This window comes from Hyperolius riggenbachi, chromosome 4 (genome assembly GCF_040937935.1).
Source record: "Hyperolius riggenbachi isolate aHypRig1 chromosome 4, aHypRig1.pri, whole genome shotgun sequence".
Classification (NCBI taxonomy): domain Eukaryota; kingdom Metazoa; phylum Chordata; class Amphibia; order Anura; family Hyperoliidae; genus Hyperolius; species Hyperolius riggenbachi.
In genome coordinates this window covers 120619959-120639863 of record NC_090649.1, presented here as the reverse complement: position 1 = coordinate 120639863, position 19905 = coordinate 120619959, and the positions used below count along the sequence as shown (strand labels likewise).

The window sequence follows — 19905 nt, the reverse complement described above, 5'->3', positions numbered from 1 at the left end:
GTTATTTTACTTTTTTTTCAGTTCAGGTTCTCTTTTAAAAGGAAATAAATATGGCAACCTCCATAAGTCCTCCCCCTTAGGGTCCTTTTAACTCTCCAGATATAAATTCGGACACAAGTCAGAAACTGCACATGCTTCATACATTTTGTATTTTTGAAAAGTGATGAATCGTAGTGAATAAAGGATCGTTCATCCCTGGTCATTCTACTTTTCTTTTTAAATAAAACTAACTTGGGAGGTAATTGGCCAAGTTATATTTATTAATAAGGAAAAAACAACCTTTTCAAATTTTAGATCCTTGACTAAGGATAAGACAAAAATGTAACAAAAAAGTAGGAATAGTCAATGAGATGCAAATAATTATCAGTTGATACAGAATTATGCAAAGTTATGCAGCTTGAAAATGGACCAAAGGCAGTCAAGGAGGGATTTGATTTGTCAATTTTCAAACTGCATCATGTGCAAAGGATTCTGAAGTGATGCAGGATTATGTATCTCGTCGACCATCTTTAGTTATTATCCTGATGAGGTCAATTTTGTGGTGCAGGTCTTATTCTGTTGACAAAACCTCTCCACAACATAAATCAAAATTACAGTAAATCTGCATAGTGCTGAATTAGGGGAATGTCTGCTTCCTCTAATTGGGAAGTGTGTTCTTTGTCTCAGACAATGGCAATCTGGTAGCAAGGTCAGGGAATGCAGATGAAGGAAATTCTCTTTTGTTTTGGAGTCTATTATTTCTTTCCTGTTCTTACTTTAGTACTCTAAATTAACCCCCTACAGACTGAGAAATCTAAACTAGTGGGAAAAAAAAATATGGAAACACCTGGCAAGACATAACTGACTAATAGGACTACCTTTGTCATTCAGAACTGCTTGCAGTATAGTTTGTTTTTTTAATGGGAGGGATCTTGTACCAGTCTTCCGTCTCAACATTGGCAAGTTCTATTAATTATGATCGAGTATTTGTCATCAACATTGACCATCGGGGGGGTCAATAATATTTCTATTGGGAGATTCTGGAGACCATAGCAGATGTGAAACTTCATCCTGGTGTTTAGAGACTTAAGTCCTGGATGATGTGAACAGCGCTTTGTCATCTTGATAAAAGGCATCACCATCAGGTTACAAACTGCATCATGAGGTGGACTTGGTCACTTAAAATGGTCATGTATATGTTGCTAGTCATGTGACCTTAGAGTAATGATTGGGTCTGGCAGAATACCATGATATGGTTGCCCATGTCGTGACTGAACTCCAGCCAAGTTTCACTCTTACTGGCAAACAATCTGGGTTGTAAGCTCGGGATAATGTTCTCCAGATGTAAATTTGGCCACAAGTCAGAAACTGTAAAGCTTGACTAATCTGATCAACTGACCTTTTTCCATTGCTCCATAGTCCAGGCTTGATGACTTGGGTACCTCTGGTCTTCTCCTCCTAGTAGCATTTACATCACTGATGAGTGGCTTTGTAATGGCAGCTCCATAAAAACTTGCCTGTAGCGTTTCCTTTGTATGGTTTTGGTGCTGATGGGGGTTTGTGAATACGGTATCCAGCTTAGCAGTCAGTGTTGCACCTGCAGACAGTTTTCATGACAACCCTACACAATGTTTGTCTTCACACAGCACACATTTCCATTCTTGTGGTTTACAGTCTTTAGGTGGCCACTAATGATACAATTTGACAAATTATAATTTACAAAAGATTCTTCATATGACCAATCGGAAATTATCGTTTCAGACCACCAACATTTCCTAACCAATTTAATCAGATTGACACGTTCGATCTGAAAATCGGATTGATTTCATTAAATCTGATTGGTTTGGTCAGATTTTTTTCCATTAGTGGTCACAAATTATAATTTCTGATTGTTTGTAAAGCTCGTTTAGCAAATTGCCACCTTTGAGCCCTAACACACCTGAGAGCTTTTTGTGGATTGTTTTTATAAGAATGCTACCATTGACTTGCATTAGAAATCGCAGTTGCGGCTATTTTGTCACAATTTTAAATGTAAGTCAATGAAATCGGTTTAACAAAACAAAACTGTATATCTTTCTCCGGTGCATTAGGGGCCCATAATTTTAGATACACCAAACACTAACTCTACAATTGGCCATGTTTGATTTACGGAGACATAGCGTTCTCCTGTTAAGTATTTGTTTATGTGGACTTAGGGGTATAATAAGGAAAGATCCCACAAGTATATGTTTACCACTAGATGGATATTAACTTTCAAGTCCCTTATTTGTAGGTGAAGGCATGCATTTTAATGCATGGGATTTATATGAAGGATAGTCATTGGTAGAGTTGTTGATGGACAGAGACTCTAACCAATGAAATGGCGGATTGGAGGGGGTGGCGCCCCTGAATGAACCCGGGGGAGTGTTTGGATGTCCCCACCCCCCTGGGAGAGTATAAACGTAGCCAAGCTCCGCCATTATCGTTTGGCTGCTATCATGCTATGAGCTTATATGATATGTCTCTAAATTTGTTATTTTAAAATGTAAACTTTGCACCTTATCACTTTGGCACTTATCTTTAGCACTTTATCCCTTGAAAAAGCTCCGTTAATGGAGTGAAACATGTCGGGTTATTTGGTGGGGGGTGTGTAATTTTTATGTTTAACCAAGTGATGCTAGAGGACCTAGGAGAGAAATATCTCTCCCCGATCCACTTAGCATAGACCGCATAGGTCCAGCATCAGTTTTGCAAGATTTTTTGAACAACCAGACAGCCAACAACTTCGTGTTTTTTTTTATATATTTTAATAAAAGTTAAGTTTTATAGATTCAGTAAACAAGATTACTTGTAGAGTGTTTGCATGTTTGATTCCCGTCAGTTCTGACATTCACTCACAACTGCACTAAACACTGTATTGATGACAAAGGATGCTTGCAATGTGTAGAGCAGCTTATATGGAGTTACTCTACAAAGACAGCACCACCTACAAACTCTGCTTTAGCAAATGTAAATGTAGGCCGGTATTTTGACAGGTGTTTCCATGTTTTTGTCTGTCCCCCTGTAGCTGCTTATAGCCCATTCCATACAGCAACTAACAGCAGTTATATGTACTTGGAAGAGTTATGCTGGCTGCATGTTGCAGTTTTTCATTTAATCTCATAACTTCTGTAATCTAAAGTGACTGAACAGCTATGAAACAGCCACCAACTGGTAGGATTTGTGGAAAGCAGAGCTGCCAGTACTGGGGTTGTTCATGTATGTGACACAGTTGTCGATGGTGTTATTGTTTTTCATCCATCCATGCTATCTCCAGAATGTATACTCACATGGGTAGAGAAAGTGCTCTGGAGCAAGCAGCACCTGTCCCATATATAGGTGAGCAAAAGACTCCCGCCTCCTGCAAATGCAAACTAAGCTTATGCACTTCTCAGCCCATATAGAAGGTTCAAATGGAGCAACGCTCGAGAGAAGTTAGGGTGGGTAGCTTCAGAGAAGCACGGGAGTCTCTTCTTCACCCATATACAGAACGTGTCCTGCTTGGTCCAGAGAACTTGCACTTTCTCTACCTATGTGTTCCCCTTTAGGCAAACAGGGTAACGCTCGAGAGAGGTTAGGGGGTGGGTACCATGAGAGAAGCCTGCACGAGGTGTACCTGCTAACATGTATTGCTTTTACATGGAACTGAGAAGTGCATAAGCTTAGTCTGTGCATTTGCAGGAGACTGAATCTTTTGTTGTAAGTATACAATGGTCTTTGCACTAGTCCAAAATCTGTCAGTTCTGTCCGATTTTAACTGCTTTTTTTTTTTCACTTGGAGTGGTCATAACAGCTCCTGACAGGTGAGCAGGATTGATCGGTGTACTTGCAGAGCAATCATCTGCTGCAACTGTCATCAGCCAATGGTTATCGCATGTGTATATGTACCTCACAGTACTCCCGTATCGTACTTGAAAGCCCTGTAAAAAAAAAAAACACTGCATAACACCTACTCCGGGTTCCTATCAGTGTCTTTTCCACCTTGTCATCTTGTATCAGCCGGCATCTTCACAGTTATGGTGCTGACCCGAAACCACTTCTAGGACAACACCATAGCAGTGAAGATGCAGATTGATGAAATGGGCTTCCTAGAAACGCCCCCTTGTACAGCGGTACAAGCATGCATTCCTATGGAGGCTAAGTGCCATATTCAAATTTCAGCTGCCTAGAACAGGGACCCCCGTGGGTGCTGGACTGAGAGAAGATATAAATCACAGCACCATTCACACAACGGCATCTAATGTAATCCAACCCCCTCTCAGTTCAGGGGTACTTTAAATCATGTATGGTATACTTTTGCAGATCAAAGGAAGCTCGTTATTAGATGGTGTGTGGCTTATTTGTAAATATTAACACAAAGGGCTAGATTCAAAGCTTCTTCACCTTCTCTATGTTACATTTTTAAGCTTCCAAAGAGAAAAAATATAATTAAGGTAAGAAAAGTAATAATGAAAGGAAGTTGATCAGGAACAACTTACTTTGAGTGATTATTTTGCCTGTAAATGTGCTGAAAGGTAATTTACAGTATATCAATTAGCTGATAAATAAGTCATTTCTGAGAAGTTTTGCGAATAGAGCCCAAAGAGGCAGACATGAGCTGTGCAAAACACAGCTTAAAGTGAACCTCCAGACTAAAAATCTACTCAGCAGCACTGAAAAGGCTTGGTGTTTCTTTAACCCTCTGGGCGATACAATTATATCGCCCAAGAGGTGGCGCAGCACTATTTTTTAATTTTTTTTATTTTTTAAATCATGTAGCGAGCCCAGGGCTCGCTACATGATAGCCGCAGCGCAGCGGCATCCCCCCACCCACTCCGATCGCCTTCGGCGATCAGAGTAAGCAGGAAATCCCGTTCAGAACGGGATTTCCTGCTGGGCTTCCCTGGTCGCCATGGCGACGGGGCGGGATGACGTCACCGACGTCATGGACGTCGTGACGTCATAGGGAGTTCCGATCCACCCCTCAGCGCTGCCTGGCACTGATTGGCCAGGCTGCGCAAGGGGTTGGGGAGGGGGGGGGGCTGCGCGGAACGGCGGGTAGCGGCGGATCGGCGGCGAGCGGCGGCGATCGGAAGTTACACGCAGCTAGCAAAGTGCTAGCTGCGTGTAACAAAAAAAAAATTATGCAAATCGGCCCAGCGGGGCCTGAGAAATCCTCCTGCGCGACATACCCCGAGCTCAGCTCGGGATTATCGCTCAGGAGGTTAAAGAACTGTAGTGAGAGGTATATGGAGGCTGCCATATTTATTTCCTTTTAAGCAATATCAGTTGCCTGGCTATTCAGCTAATCCTCTGCCTCTAATACTTTCAGCCATAGGCCCTGAACAAGCATGCAGCAGATCAGGTGTTTCTGACAAATTTAGACAGATATGACAAGATTAGCTGCATGCTTGTTTCTGGTGTGATTCAGACACTTATTTAGGCAAATAGACCATCAGGGCTGCCAGGCAACTGGTATTGCTTAAAAGGAAATAAATATGGCAGCCTCCATATCCCTCTCACTACAGTTCTCCTTTAACAGTTTCACAGCATCAGAACTTTGTTTTTCTTACCAAAGCATCATTTTTAGCTGCATTTTTTAGCTAAGCTCCACCCATCAAAGAAAAAAAAAACCTGGGCAAAAAAAAAAAAAATCCATGATGGGATTTCCTATGTTGTTCACGTTGCCTAGCAACTGGGAGAGGCACACAGGACAGTTGGAACTGTGTCTTATGCTCCCTGTCACCTCCTTTCAACCAAAAGATGGCTGCCATCATGAAAGCAAACATTTGCCTATTCTTTTAAAACAGTGTGGGTAAGAGATTACCTAACAAACCAAAAGAATGGACAAGCACCATCACTTATGCAGAGTAAAAAGGCTGATAAGTAAGCAAAAATGTTTTTACTAAATAAATGAAAATAACTGTGTGCAGAAAGGGCCAATGAACACTGTATCCTGAACAAAAGAGAAAGAATGGACCCTATAATGACCGCACCACATGGTTTTAATCATTGTATGGTTCAATAAAGGCGATTTTGTATTTTCCTATAATTCTTGTGGTGCGGTCATTATAGGGTCCATTCTTTCTCTTTTGTTCAGGGTAAGAGATTACCTATCTATTTTAATTAACATAACTAATGTAACTTAATGACAGTATATTTGTTTAGGCTGGAGTTCCTCTTTAAGTTTTCAGGAGGCAACCTGTGCATGTCTATAGCACCGACTGATGGAGGAGGATGGAGACAATTTTGTGCTCTATTCACAAAACTTCTAATAAAGGACTTATCACCTAATTGATAAAAATATCCGATCAGCACTTTTACAAGCAAAAGAATGACTCAAAGTAAGTTGTTCCCGATTAACTTCATTTTAATATTAGGGCTGGTTCAGACGGACGTTTGCAGAGCGTTTACTGCCAGCGTTCCGGGCTTGGGGTTAAACGCTCCCATTCAAGTGAATGGGAGCGTTTGTACCAAGCTTTTACGCGCGTTTGCACAAACGTGGCGTTCGGGTCCCGATTTTCACTGGAGCCCCTGGAAGCTACATGTTGCTTCCAGGGGCGGTTAACCGCGACGGGTAATGTCCCCCTAGGGGAAGAAAAACGCGACCACATCCGAACGCAATGCGAACGCTGCTGAAAGCCTGAACGCATCACGAACGCAACGCCAACGAACGCGACGCCTCCAAACGTCCGTCTGAACCAGCCCTTACTTTTACAATAATTATATTTTTGCGCTTAAGCTTAAAAAAATGAACATAGATAAGGTGAAAACAGGTGAAAAAGCTTTGTGAATGCAATGCAGGAAGCACAGCTCTCCCTTATCGCAGATTAAAATCTAGAATACTGTAGCCTCACATTGATTGCTGCTCACGGAAGAAATGTGCATCATGTAGACTAAAGTCAGGTACACACATCCAATTTTTGACTGACCAATTTTACCACCTCCATGTAGTAGGAGATTAACCATTCAACTCTAGTATTAGGTCAGAGATGCGCAGCCTTCTACCCGTATGTTTCCATGTAGTAGGAGAGCCAACAGATTGTGTAGGTAAGCTCTTGTACCACAAGGAGATGCTAAAATTGGGCAATCAAAATTGGATGAGAGTATGCACCTTAACTGCTAGCCTGGTCTTCCCCAGGCAGCACAACTTCAGGGAACATGAAATTACCAAGTATCAGGCAGTCAGACGTCAGCTTGGCCAGAGCTTACCGCATGACGATTGCTAAAGATCCAACATGTCGGATCTCTAGTGATGACTGACGCCAAGACCATTGTTTTCACCATTCCACTGCCTGCTGGAAGCCCAAACCATTGGGTGACAGAGATGGTCAGCAGGTGAGTATGTAGCATCGGTCATACATTTTTATAGTTGCAGAATCAAAACAAACTTGTCCTACTGATCTTTTTGATACTAATAAACTCTTTTATACCCCTTTTTTTCTTGACTATTCCGTGACACATCAAGTCTCAGCATGCTCTTGCTTGAGTGTTTGTAATTTCATGCTAAATAATCTGCTTTCCTGCTTGTACCACCTTTCCTTGTTAACAGTTGTGTGTGTAAAGACTAATAAAGTGTGTCTGAGGGCTCTTTTCCACTATGAGACGCAATCACAAATGCGTTTCATTTTCCACTAAGCGATTGCAATTAAGCTACTATACTCAGTATAGTGGAGCTCAATCGCATCCAAATAACATCAGGACTACGATTGCGCTTGTGGCAAAATCACGACACAATCTGATCGCACTAATGGAAATGGCTGCTGCTTTTCCCATTAGTTTAATGTACCTTGCGTTTTGCGATCCGTTAGCAATCGGAATCAAATCGCAGGGTAGTGGAAAAAGGCCCTAAAACCTGCAGCCCTCATTCACTTTTTGCTGGTTGGTTAATTTGGTCTCCTAGCGGCTGGATGCAAAAACTCCCAGGAAAACTTTGATAAGCAGGTCTCCACAAGTTGTCATCTTGCTGCTACACATTTCTGAGTTTTCTCAGAAAGTAGGGGGCCCGAATATAATTAACAGCTTTCTTTGGCAGCTAGCCTTGGTTAGTAGAGATGATCAAAGGCATTAATAATTTCAGATTCCTTGCAAATGTAATGCAGACACAAATTCCTGCACAGCACACAATGAAAAGTTTTCATTCCACATATAAGTGCTGTAGAAATTTACTGTGTTAAACTTTGTGCGTTGTTTAGTTACATCAGAGCATAATTAGCCCCATCAGTAGCTGTGAGTGAGAGGCTGCAGCTATATCTGTGCAGGTTAAGACTGAGGCATAAAGGAGAGCTTTAGTGAGAGGGATATGGAGGCTGTCGTATTCATTTCCTTTTAAAGGGAACCTTAACTGAACGGGGGGTAAAGAGTTTTACTTACCTGGGGCTATTACCAGCCCCCTGCAGCAGTCCTGTGCTCTCGGCGCCGCTCTGGAATCCTCTGGTCCCCCGCTGTCACTTAGTTTCGTTTTTGACGACTCACCAGTCGCCGGCCGCCATGCGTATTATTGGACGCATTCACCAATGCAATTAGCGCTATTGCGGACCGCAATGCGTACAAAAATACGCGTTGCCGCATTCCGCACGCGTAAAATGCAATAGCGCTAATTTCATTGGTGAATGCGTCCAATAATACGCATGGCGGGCGGCGACTGGTGAGTCGTCAAAAACGAAACTAAGTGACAGCTGGGGACCAGAGGATTCCAGAGCGGCGCCGAGGGCACAGGACTGCTGCAGGGGGCTGGTAATAGCCCCAGGTAAGTAAAACTCTTTACCCCCCGTTCAGTTAAGGTTCCCTTTAAGCAATACCAGTTGCCTGGCTATCCAGCCGATCCTCTGCCTCTAATACTTTCAGCCACAGCCCATGAACAAGCATGCAGCAGATCAGGTTGTTTCTGACATATTTGTCATATCTGACAAGATTATCCGCATGCTTGTTCCTGGTGTGATTCAGCCACTACTTCAGCCAAATAGATCAGCAGGGCTACCAGGCAACTGGTACTTCTTAAAAGGAAATAAATATGGCAGCCTCCATATACCTCTCACTAAAGTTCTCCTTTAACCACTTGACGACCGCAGTGCTCTTTTTTTGTTGCGCTGGGCTGTGCAGGCTTTTCATCAGCCTCCTGCACAGCCCAGCTATGGAGCCCAGCGATCGGACTCACCTTTTTTTTTTTTTTTGTCCCTAAGGGGACATGCCGCCAGAGGTGTCCGATGACTGTGGCCGTTTCCCCCCCCCCCCCCCCCCTAAGCCTCTGAGGCTCTCTCTCCCTCCCTCCTCCCCTCCGTGAACAGACTTGAACAGGACGGCGATCCATCCTGTTCCGCTGCTCATAGGCATCAGCCTATGAGAGGACGGCGCTCCCCGGCCAATCAGAGGCCGGGGATCGCCGATCTCGTACAGCGCTGCCGGGGACCGCAGCGCTGTATGGATGTAAACAAAGGGGATTGCTTTCCCGTTTCATTTACAAACAGCCTGCTAGCCGCGTTCGGCAGCTGGCAGGCTAATCACGGAACTCTGTGGCAAGGAACAATTGCGCATGCGCACGGCCGTTCCCTGGGAAACTGCAGCCCCAGGACTTGACACCAATTGGCGTTAGGCGGTCCTGGGGCTGCCGCCGCAGCCACGCCCATCGGAGTTAGGCGTTCCTCAGGTAGTTAACCAACTCTTTCTGTGCTCCATTTATTTTTTAGTATCCTGTAATGAAGAAATGTTTTCCCTAACTGTTATGTTTAATTTTTTAGAGCAGAGAGGAAATATCTAAAGTTTAGACCTACTTTAATGCAAATTGTATGCTGCATGGACCTGAGCCAATCCAAAGTAGTATGGCCCAGTCCCGAGCTGCTTATAGCTTGAATTAACCTCCCTGGCAGTAACTCTGAGCTGCAGATTTCCATCCCCGAGCCTGACTCGGAGCGGTAACCCCGAGCTAGACTTGTGGTGACCACCGCAAGGTCTATGCAGAGCAATGGTGCTCAGCGAGTGATTTCACTCACCTCCCCGGAAATCCAGATGCCAACAGCCATTCTTCTTACTTTCCTCCGAGGCTCTGTGGGGTTACAGCACCACCCGGAGTACGGATGGAGAACTGCAGCGCTTGATCCCAGGGAGGTGAGTGCAGGGGCTACCACAGATCTCTCTGCCGTACGATTATTTCCACATTTTAGGGTCTGAAAGCATGCTAAAAAATTACACCACTTTTAGGCCCTAAAATCTGGAAATAATCCTACCGCCAAGGAGGTTAAACTTGCATGCAAGTTGAATTTCTTAGTCTTACTGACCATCTCTAACTATTAGTATCAGTAAAAAAAAAACAATCTATAACAATTTTCACGTTAAACATAACTGTTAAATAAAGAAGGAGATCAGCCATGAAAACAAAAATAGGTTTACTGAGATAAACATTCTGTATGGTACACAATTTCTTGGAAAGATAATGAGCATTTACAGCATTAAATACAAGACCCCTACCGCCGTACACAAGACTTTCCTCGGCAGTGACGGGGGCGCTAGCATCATCTTGTCACACACTGGCCATATAAAATACCCACACGGCTGCACAGATATAAATATTTCAAACAAGCAGAACTCTTAAGGTCACAAGCAATCCGAAATTTTAGCTTATGTGGTCTGAAACCAAAGTGGCTGAGATTTTAAAAAAATAATTAAAAAAAGCCTTTCTCTCAACGAACGCTAATGTGGGGGATGGAACAGGTTCTGTGGTGATCACAGCAGCCAATCACAGGCTGGCTTTCATTTCCTCACATTCAGCAGAAAAGGAATACTTGAATCCGGTCCTGATTTTTTTCCTTCCATTTTATATTCATATATCCACTGAATCATACAGTATAAACATTAACATTTAAGCATAACTCCACATTTACTAAAGAAAAAAAATGATTAGACCTCTGCAGATTAAGCATTTACAATGTATTACGCAAACATTATTCCACATTCTTACATCGTTGTGTCGCAAGTAGGACAATACAAGCTGTAACAATTTGTAGCAGTGACTGCCGAACAGGAAGTGGGAGGGTTCGTCTGCAATAGGGACTTCATTAGACAGGAAATCACAGAAATCCATTCTTCCCTATAGTTGCACCAGACTCTAAAGCTGGCCATAGTAAACCATGCCTGAAGATGATAAATATGAATTTCTTGAGCTGAGCAGGAAGTACCTTCATGGAGGAACGAGGGAATACAGGGACATTCTGCCAAGCAAATGAACGGTTTTGTGCACCAAGTAAAGCAGGCAATACACTCACCGATTTGATTGCTCTGATCATATCGGTGAGAAATCTGTGCAGCATGTGGGCTGATCGAGCAATTTCCAGCTGAAATCAAAGGATTGGGTCAATCACACCGGACAGAAAATGTATTTGATTGGCGGTGGATCGGGAGCTAGCGGCATCAGAAGGTACTCTCACCTGTCCACGCAAGGCCCAGTGTCCGCTTCTCACAGGCGGCTGTGTCCTTGTCCCCAGGGTCTGTGTAATGTAATACAGGGGACAGACACTAGGGGCCTCTAGCGGTCATAGCACCCCAGTGTCTGTCCCCCGTATTACACCACACAGGCACAAAGGGAAACAGAAGTGAAGACTGAGCAGCCGGTGGAGAGAAGCAGAGACCAGGACCACTGCGGTGGACAGGTGAGAACCACACGGCCCAAGAGAAAGGGGGGAAGCTGTGACGCCTCAGGCACACACAGATTTTCAAACATTTCTTGCTGAAATTAATTGAAAATCTGTGTGTAGTGTGTGTAGGGAATAGAGTAGATAGATCCCTCTCTGTCCAGATAATGACTGGGGAGGGATCCATCTCCTGTCCATATTGACCAGTGCATGGCCCCCTCAATGCTGCATGGTGCAAAGTGAAATCTGAATTTCCCTGCAATTTTAAAAATGATATCTGTCAGCATAATGAACAATAATGGTCATTTTTAATAACACTCGGCCCTATTAGATTTCAGTACGCATTATTTTAGACAGGATTAGTAAGTAAACAATAGCATCTGATATGGCGACACCTATGGATTCGGTGCGATGCGATCCAACGGACTCCCCTATCTCAAAGCCGTGCGTTAACAATGCCAGTGAAGCATACTTTTCATTGACTGCATGCAACGCAGCACTTACATAACACGTGATGCAAGTTTCCCCCTCTGCTGCAGCTCCCACTGTGAACCTAGCAGCCATTTGGTTAAAAAAAAAAAAACATCTAAGGGGCAGTTCACATGGGCGTCCCGCAGCGTTGAATGATGGTTTTAGTGCATGCCGCTTAAGAGCTGTCCATTCAGATGAATGGACAGCGCCGGTACCATCTTTAACAGTCGCTCACAGAAACACTGTTTTTATCCTGACTCCTTGCATCATCTGCCCGACTCTTACATGATCCTGGAAGCAACAAGTAGCTTCCAGGGTTGCTTTTTTATGTCCCCAAGATCCCTCAGGTGACAAGGCTGACAGACATGGCATTAACCTGCAGGCTAACGGCACATTCTACTCCAATGTGGGGGCAGAGTGGGGCGGGAGTGATGTCACATAGCAGGTGGGGTAAGTGAAGAGAACAATGCTCTCAGCAATCAGTCACCAAAGCAATCCACCAGGCGGATCCAGGCCTAGGATCCGCAGCCTGCTGTGCACATGCTGGATTCTTGGCAAAGGCGGTTGCGTTTTATCTAGCGTATGTACTCCAGCACTGTTACAGCTCTTAAAATACTAAACCCTTCCACCAGGGTTCTCACATGATAACTAGCGCCCTGTACAGACCTCTGCTGGCCAAAATGATCATTTATGACTGGCCTGACTCAGTGGGTTTATCTCTCCTATGGAGGAGAATCATGAGGCACCTCACAGTACTGGGGGACAAAGCAAGCGACAAAACCTTCCGCCATTTTTGTTGGTCACAGAACTGCAGACTGACTGCCGCAACAATCACACGTTTATTTTCTTTGCCATAGATCTGATCTCTGTATGACCCTAAAGGGGTGTCTGTCACCTCTCCGCTCTGAAAACCTGCTTCATGCCCACCCCTCTCTGCATGGAGGATGATGGGAAGGAATTGATGTTTCTCTGTCAATAACAAAAACACACACTAGATTTTGCTCAGCCGGAAAAGAGACTGTAATTGAATGTTGTACAGCGACTTGGGATGATCAAAGAGATGCAAGTACTTCTGAGTTTATGCACATTTTTATACAAATATATGCTGCTTGAAAATGGACCAATCAATTTAAACCTGGGTTAAACTGATCGGTCCATTTTCAAACTGCATATATTTACATTAAAAAATGTACATACATTTGCATTTCATTGATCATCCCTTACAGCGACATCCAAACTGTGAAGTTCTTGTATTGTAGTCCCCGTAGTTAGGTACCTCCTACTCTCCCCCTTCCTCTCCGAACAACAGAACAGGCAGCACAGCAGATCAGTCTCAGAATATTCCCAGGACAATTGTTCCTGCTGACAGGTACTGAAAGCATAGCTGAAGCTTAACCCAATAACATGTATACGCCAGAAATGAATAGTCAGGAGAGGGTGGCTGATAAGGCACAGATGTCTCACAGAATCAATACTAAGATACTTGGTGGACAGGGGCATTTTCAGTGCAATCAGCAGACATCACTGCAGTGGAGAGAGTTGCGGAGAGCGTATGGCCATTATCAGGTAAAGCACCTCTGGAGAATGTCCTCTATAGACGCAGCATTGCAGCAACGCTGGTTGCCTTACAGCAAAATCACAATCATAAGAGATGCGGCCAGCTGTGGACATGTAGTTCACCTACAAAACCACAGATAAAGCAGCCAGTTGTGCTTCCTTCAGATACCATATCTCAGTCTTCACAAAAACTCCAGAATGCATTGAATAAAAAATGTCTTCCCTATTTATATGTAATTTACTGCAATTTAGATTCATTCCAGGAAGGGGGGCTGATCTGGACAGATGATCAGAATGGAAGTTTGAGTATTCAGGTGCGTACACACCTGTGATGTGTCGCCCATCGGGGATCAGGACCAATCCCTTTGGGCGACGTTCTTGTGCAGGACAGTGCAAATGTGTCAAAGGGAAAATGGAGTGACTCGGGTGTGACATCACGTGGTGGTGTTAGCCGCCCGTCGGGTGGAATCGCTCGCAAGCTGGCGGCTGCCGTACAAACGCTTGATTGTCAGCCGAGGCAATTATTATTGGCCAACTTTAAATCAAGCGTGAGTACGAGCCTTTAAAGGACACCAGAAGTGAGAGGCTGCCATATTTATTTTCTTTTAAACAATGCAGATTGCCTGGCTGTCCTGCTGATCCTCTGCTTCTAGTACTTTTGGCCATAAATCCTGTTTCAGGTGTGTGATTTAGACATTACTGCAGCCAAATAGATCAGAAGGGCTGCCAGGCAACTGGTATCGTTTAAAAGGAAATAAATATGGCAGCCACCAGATCACTCTCACGTCAGGTGTCCTTTAAGATGCGTACACACCTTCTTCTTTTGGACATATTTTCTCAGAAGTGGCACAAACGACTGTCTCTGAACATGCAATCTGTGGCAAATTAGTACTTTTGGAAGTGATAATACCCACTATGGTTAATTGAGACCTATCTAGACAGCATTTTGTACTGTATGGCGATTGTCTAATTGTAGGACTCTAAACAGGAAGGGCCTATCCCCCTTTTGTGGTAGGAGTGGCGGACGATGTCCATTTTAAAAGGTTTTAGGTCAGGCCACATTCACACTATGAACATTACATACTGCCTGCGCTATAGTGGAGGCGTTACGCAATGTGCACTCTGCACACTATATCATGCAAGATATATTTCACTGCATGAAGACTGCTATGGTATCATACTCATTATCACACGCATCATCCAGTAATGCACTGTGGAAAGTGTGTGCGGGATAACCTAGTCCATCATACAATTGTATGGGCAGCGACACAGCGCAACAAATGCACAGTGTGAAAACACCCTATATATTATTTATACCTCTCACAAAGTTTTGATAGCCTAAATATGAACCTTATATTTATGCATTTTCTATTGTTTTGGTCTTTTCAGTGCTGCACCTAGACTACAGTAAATCTAGATGCATTTGTGCAGTCTGTTTTGTCCTTCCTTGCTGTAGTCAAATACAACATTTTGGGGGCGGAGTTAAGCTTTACATTCTGCAACTGAAATGAATATTCAAGTCAATATCCTTCGATTTTCTGAACCTGCATAACAGTTCCAGTCTGATTACATCCAGGCATCTATTCTGAAGCGGTACATAATGGCATGGCAGCTTTCACGTTTTCTCTCATGACAGGTTTCCTTGCAAAGTGCTTTATACTGCTGTCATTTTGCAGCGCTCCGCCTCCATGAACTCTACCACATGAAACAAAATGGCTGCCACACAGATGTGCTTACACAACCTATTCTATGACAAACCAGAGTTTGACATTTGTTAGGTAATGGCTTGGTTGTGGAAATCCTAAACAGACATAGTTGAGGATGTGAAAATGGCTTTGCCTCCAATATTGTAGATTGTAAAATGAATTAAGTATTCACAGACTTCTGAGAAACGTTTGTCTGCACTGTTCTGAAGGAGGGGACCCTGAGTGGTCCCGAAACAATTGTTAACTTAAGTGTTGGCATGTGATCTGGAAAAAAACTACGCTCATTGAGAAGCTGGTGTGCTGACCGATTATCTTCACTACGTAGACTTCTGAGAAACTCACCAGATCTTTACTAAACCATATCCTAAAGGACAACTGAAGGTAGAGGGATGTGGATATATTTATTTCATTTTAAGCAATACCAGTTGTCTGGCTATCCTGGGGATACCCTGCATCTAATGCTTTTAGCCATAGCCCCTGAACAAGCATATGCAGATCAGGTGTTTCTGACATTATTGTTAGATCTGACAAGATTATCTGCATGCTTGTTTCTGGTGTTATTCAGAAACTACTGCAGCCAAATAAATCAGCAGCACTGCCAGAAAACTGGTAATGTTTAACAGTGAATAAATATGGCAGCCTCCATAGTCTTCTCACTAGAGTTGTCCTTTAATGTTGTAACATTATGAAATGTATAATCTGGTTTAGAATGTGTCACTATGCATTGCTCAGATGGTGCAGCTGCTGAAGGTCCCTCCTGCTGGGCGATAGGCAGGTGGTTTCTGTGTGAGGCGCCTCTTCCCCACATTTGTGGTTTCTGTAGAGCTTTCGGCAATGCACAGTGATGCGATCTGCAGGGACATCAGAAGTGCCCTGTCTGATGTTTCCACTCATGTGTTGTGATACACAGTGAAATCGCAAAGCATGGTTGCCAACAAAAAAACTCAACACATTGCGATTTCCAATCAGTATAATGAATGGAAATAACAGCAGCATTGAAGAGAGTCACGTAGCAACGCAAGTGCTTTGTGTTTCGAAGGCCATCTGCATAACCTGCAGCAAGAATGTGAAGAAAGGGCCTAGCTGGTGACTGTTTAACACAAACTGCCCCAGTCTTCAGCTGGAGATGACAGGTAGACACAGGATACTACTGTTACATACTTATAAAGTGCCAACCCTTTTTTAGCAGAGCTTTACAGAGAACATTGCAGAAGTCACATGACCAACCTTACACAACTCACGTGACCACCTGCTCCTCAGCGTAGGTCTTCCTCCACCACACTATCAAATCAGGGCAGTGGGACCTCTACAGGATTGTCTATAGAAAACAGCTTTACACTGCACAGTAATACAGAACTGTGAAAGACAAGTAACAGATCCATGAGCCAGAAACTTTCTAAAAAGTTGGTCTGTAAAAGTGAAACTTCAGGTTTGGTTAAAAAAAATCCTCTACAACGTGGTGCTGAACAGGTTTGCCACCTTTATTGCAAGACATAAAAATGTAATTTGGAAAGCAGAAATGTTTCTACATTCTGCTTCACGGATATCTGCCAACATTCAAAACGCTGTTTTATTTTTCTTAAAAAAACAAAAACAAAGAACAAAAAAATAAAAGAAAAAACAAAATGCTTTCACCACGTACATTATGCCGTACTGTTAGCTGTGCATAATCCTCCACTTGGCCAAAATTGTCTACTGATAAAGGCCTCTAATTGGCTGCGTCTCTTGTGTTGAAAAGACATGCCAGTGCACTTGGTTATCCACATAAACATTGTTTTCTTTATATATATTTAATGTTACAGTGCCACAGAACATGATGGTTCACTGCAATAAATCTCCAATAAGGCATCCCATGCTTCCCTCCGGACATGCAGGTATCCTACATGGATGACAGAGCCATTGTGATAAGTTACATGGATCAGGTAAACAGATGTTGCAGAGGAAAGGCAGTTGCCGGGGCACGATTTTTTTTTTTTTTAAACCAAAGCTGAAGTTCACTTTATCCAATAATTCCACCCAAAACCTGAATAAATAAACTACCATTTGACCAACATTGATTCACCTGCCAGCTTCTGGGTATAGCTGGTAAACCTAGAGAACCCCAACCTCCCCACCACAACTTCTAAGAAGCTGGCTCCGCCCCATCTCCATGGACTGTCAGCATGTGGATAGTGACAGCACTTCTCAGTCGGGTGTCAATCAGGCAATGACCTGGCCTTAAAGGGGACCTGAACTCAGAACTTCCTCTCTGCTCTAAAAAAAAACAAAAAACACAACAGCATAATTACCTTAAACATTTCTGTTAAAGCTGATAAAAATCCTGCAATAAATCTGCAGTGTGTCTACTTCCTACTTTCATGGAAGCAGACAAACGGTTAACATCCTGTGTTTACAAATTAGCTGCTCTACGGTGGCAGAGGAGATTCCTAAACTGACACAGGTGAGAGATCAAATTACGGCAGTGGTTAGTCACAGATGAGGGGGAATTGGACAAGCTAAACTGTCTAAATACATTCAGGGTGTATTTCTGTATATATTCGTTCTGTCCTGTGCAAGAGTTCAGGTCCACTCTAAGAGGGCGATTTCTTCTACCTTCAATACCAGAAGCTGGTGATGACTGCACCACCTCGCCCACAACAAACACCAACGTATTCAATGTGAAATCAGATGAAACTGCAAGTCTTTATACAATTCAGTAAAAAGAAAAAAGGGGGGAGGGGGGATAATGGCGAGAGATTATCCAATGGCAGCACAGTGTTCCCTTTTGACATCAACCACGTATGATGCAAACATTTATTTCAGTTCCTTGTGTTTTTTTCAGCAATCACTTTAAACAGACAAATCTGCTCCTTTCCCCAATATCTGCAGCATTCCATACATAGCAGCACGTTTTCCACAAAATCGTTAGCAGGCATCTTGTCAGATGTGTCACCGCAGTGACCTCAGGCTTGTGACAGGAATCACCAGGACACAAAGTCCTCATTGCTGCGGCAGTCTTGTGTCTCATAAGCAGTGGAAATAAATCACTTCAAATACCCTGCATTGGATCCTCGTAGGTTCAGCCCAACACACGACACAAAATGGAGTCGCTGGTGCAATCCGATCACTGGCTGGCAGGCAAGACGCCATCTTGCAGTCAACACTGCTCCTCACATACAAAGAGAAGTCTTTGATCTCGATGTAAGCATCCATCGAAACTGCGTTGGAAGACTAGACTAGGAGGACACACATATAATCCCAGGTGTGCATTACACACAAGTCTTATTATTCCAGGGAGGAGGAGTCATCGTCCTCATCTTCATCATCATCGAATGAGCAAGGGGTCTCCCCCCGGGACTCCGTGTAATGGGACGTTCCAGAACTGGAGTGGTGGCTGCTGTTTGTCAGAGACACTTCAGTGTCATAAAACAATCCTGCGTTCACACTGTGTGGAAATACAAGCAAGCAAGGCAAAGGGTGAGAAAAGTACAACACTAACAAGTGGCAACAGAATTTACACAGCATTTGTATCCAGAAATAAGACCTACAGCTTTAGGTGTAATCATTCTGTGACGCCACATGACACATATTCAATCAACTTTTTCTCCTAAGTGTTCTCTTGGAGATATTTTCTCACCTTGGCCCATATGCAATTAATTGAATCTCCTATGTTTTCTCCTAGGTGATATTTCCACACCTTGTCAATAAAATGCCTTTTCACTACTTACTGCAGCAGGTGCAATATAATTATGTCCTGGGAAACCTCATTTGTAGTCCCTGGGACTACAAATGAGGTTCCTGGGACTATAAACGCCAATGGGTGCGGCCGGCCGCCACCTGCTCGCGCTACCGTTACCGCTGGTTAGCGGGGACGTGAATGAATGGAAACACAGTTCCCATTCATTAATCTAAGTCCCCGATCCAATGAACGCCGGCATCTATGAGATGTCTGCATTCATTGCATCTTCCTGTTACAGTGCACGCATTACTTTCAATTTATGTCCTTACATACTTGAATCTGAAATAATGACTGAGGACATCTTGTGGCCAAGTAGTAAAATTACATCAAAAAACATTTAATAAAATTTAATAAAAATACCTACATCTAAAATTAACTATTTCCCTTCCACACACACCCATAGAACCCAAATGCACATACATATATACACGTGTGTGTGTGTACTTGTGTGTGTACGTGTGTGTGTGTGTGTGTGTGTGTGTGTGTGTGTGTGTACGTGTGTGTGTGTGTGTGTGTGTGTGTGTGTGTGTGTGTACGTGTGTGTACGTGTGTGTGTGTGTACGTGTACGTGTGTGTGTACGTGTGTGTACGTGTGTGTGTGTGTACGTGTACGTGTGTGTGTACGTGTACGTGTGTGTGTGTGTACGTGTACGTGTACGTGTACGTGTACGTGTACGTGTGTGTGTACGTGTACGTGTGTGTGTGTGTGTGTGTACGTGTGTGTGTGTGTACGTGTGTGTGTGTGTGTGTACGTGTGTGTGTGTGTGTACGTGTGTGTGTGTGTGTGTACGTGTGTGTGTGTGTGTGTGTACGTGTGTGTGTGTACGTGTGTGTGTGTGTGTGTGTGTACGTG

The 19905-nt window shown here is 43.5% G+C and overlaps 1 protein-coding gene across 13 annotated transcripts in view; it reads right to left on the bottom strand.

Moving 5' to 3' along the window:
• Positions 1-10341: 10341 nt before the first annotated feature.
• The window catches only part of TFDP2 (transcription factor Dp-2), a 122937-nt gene continuing 113373 nt past the window's right edge, over positions 10342-19905 (bottom strand). For all 13 annotated transcript variants that reach the window (XM_068280478.1, XM_068280467.1, XM_068280477.1 and 10 more), the window contains one exon: positions 10342-18758. In XM_068280478.1, the coding sequence (XP_068136579.1) occupies positions 18599-18758 (160 nt within the window). In that variant the 3' untranslated portion in view covers positions 10342-18598. The remainder of the gene's footprint in view (positions 18759-19905) is intronic.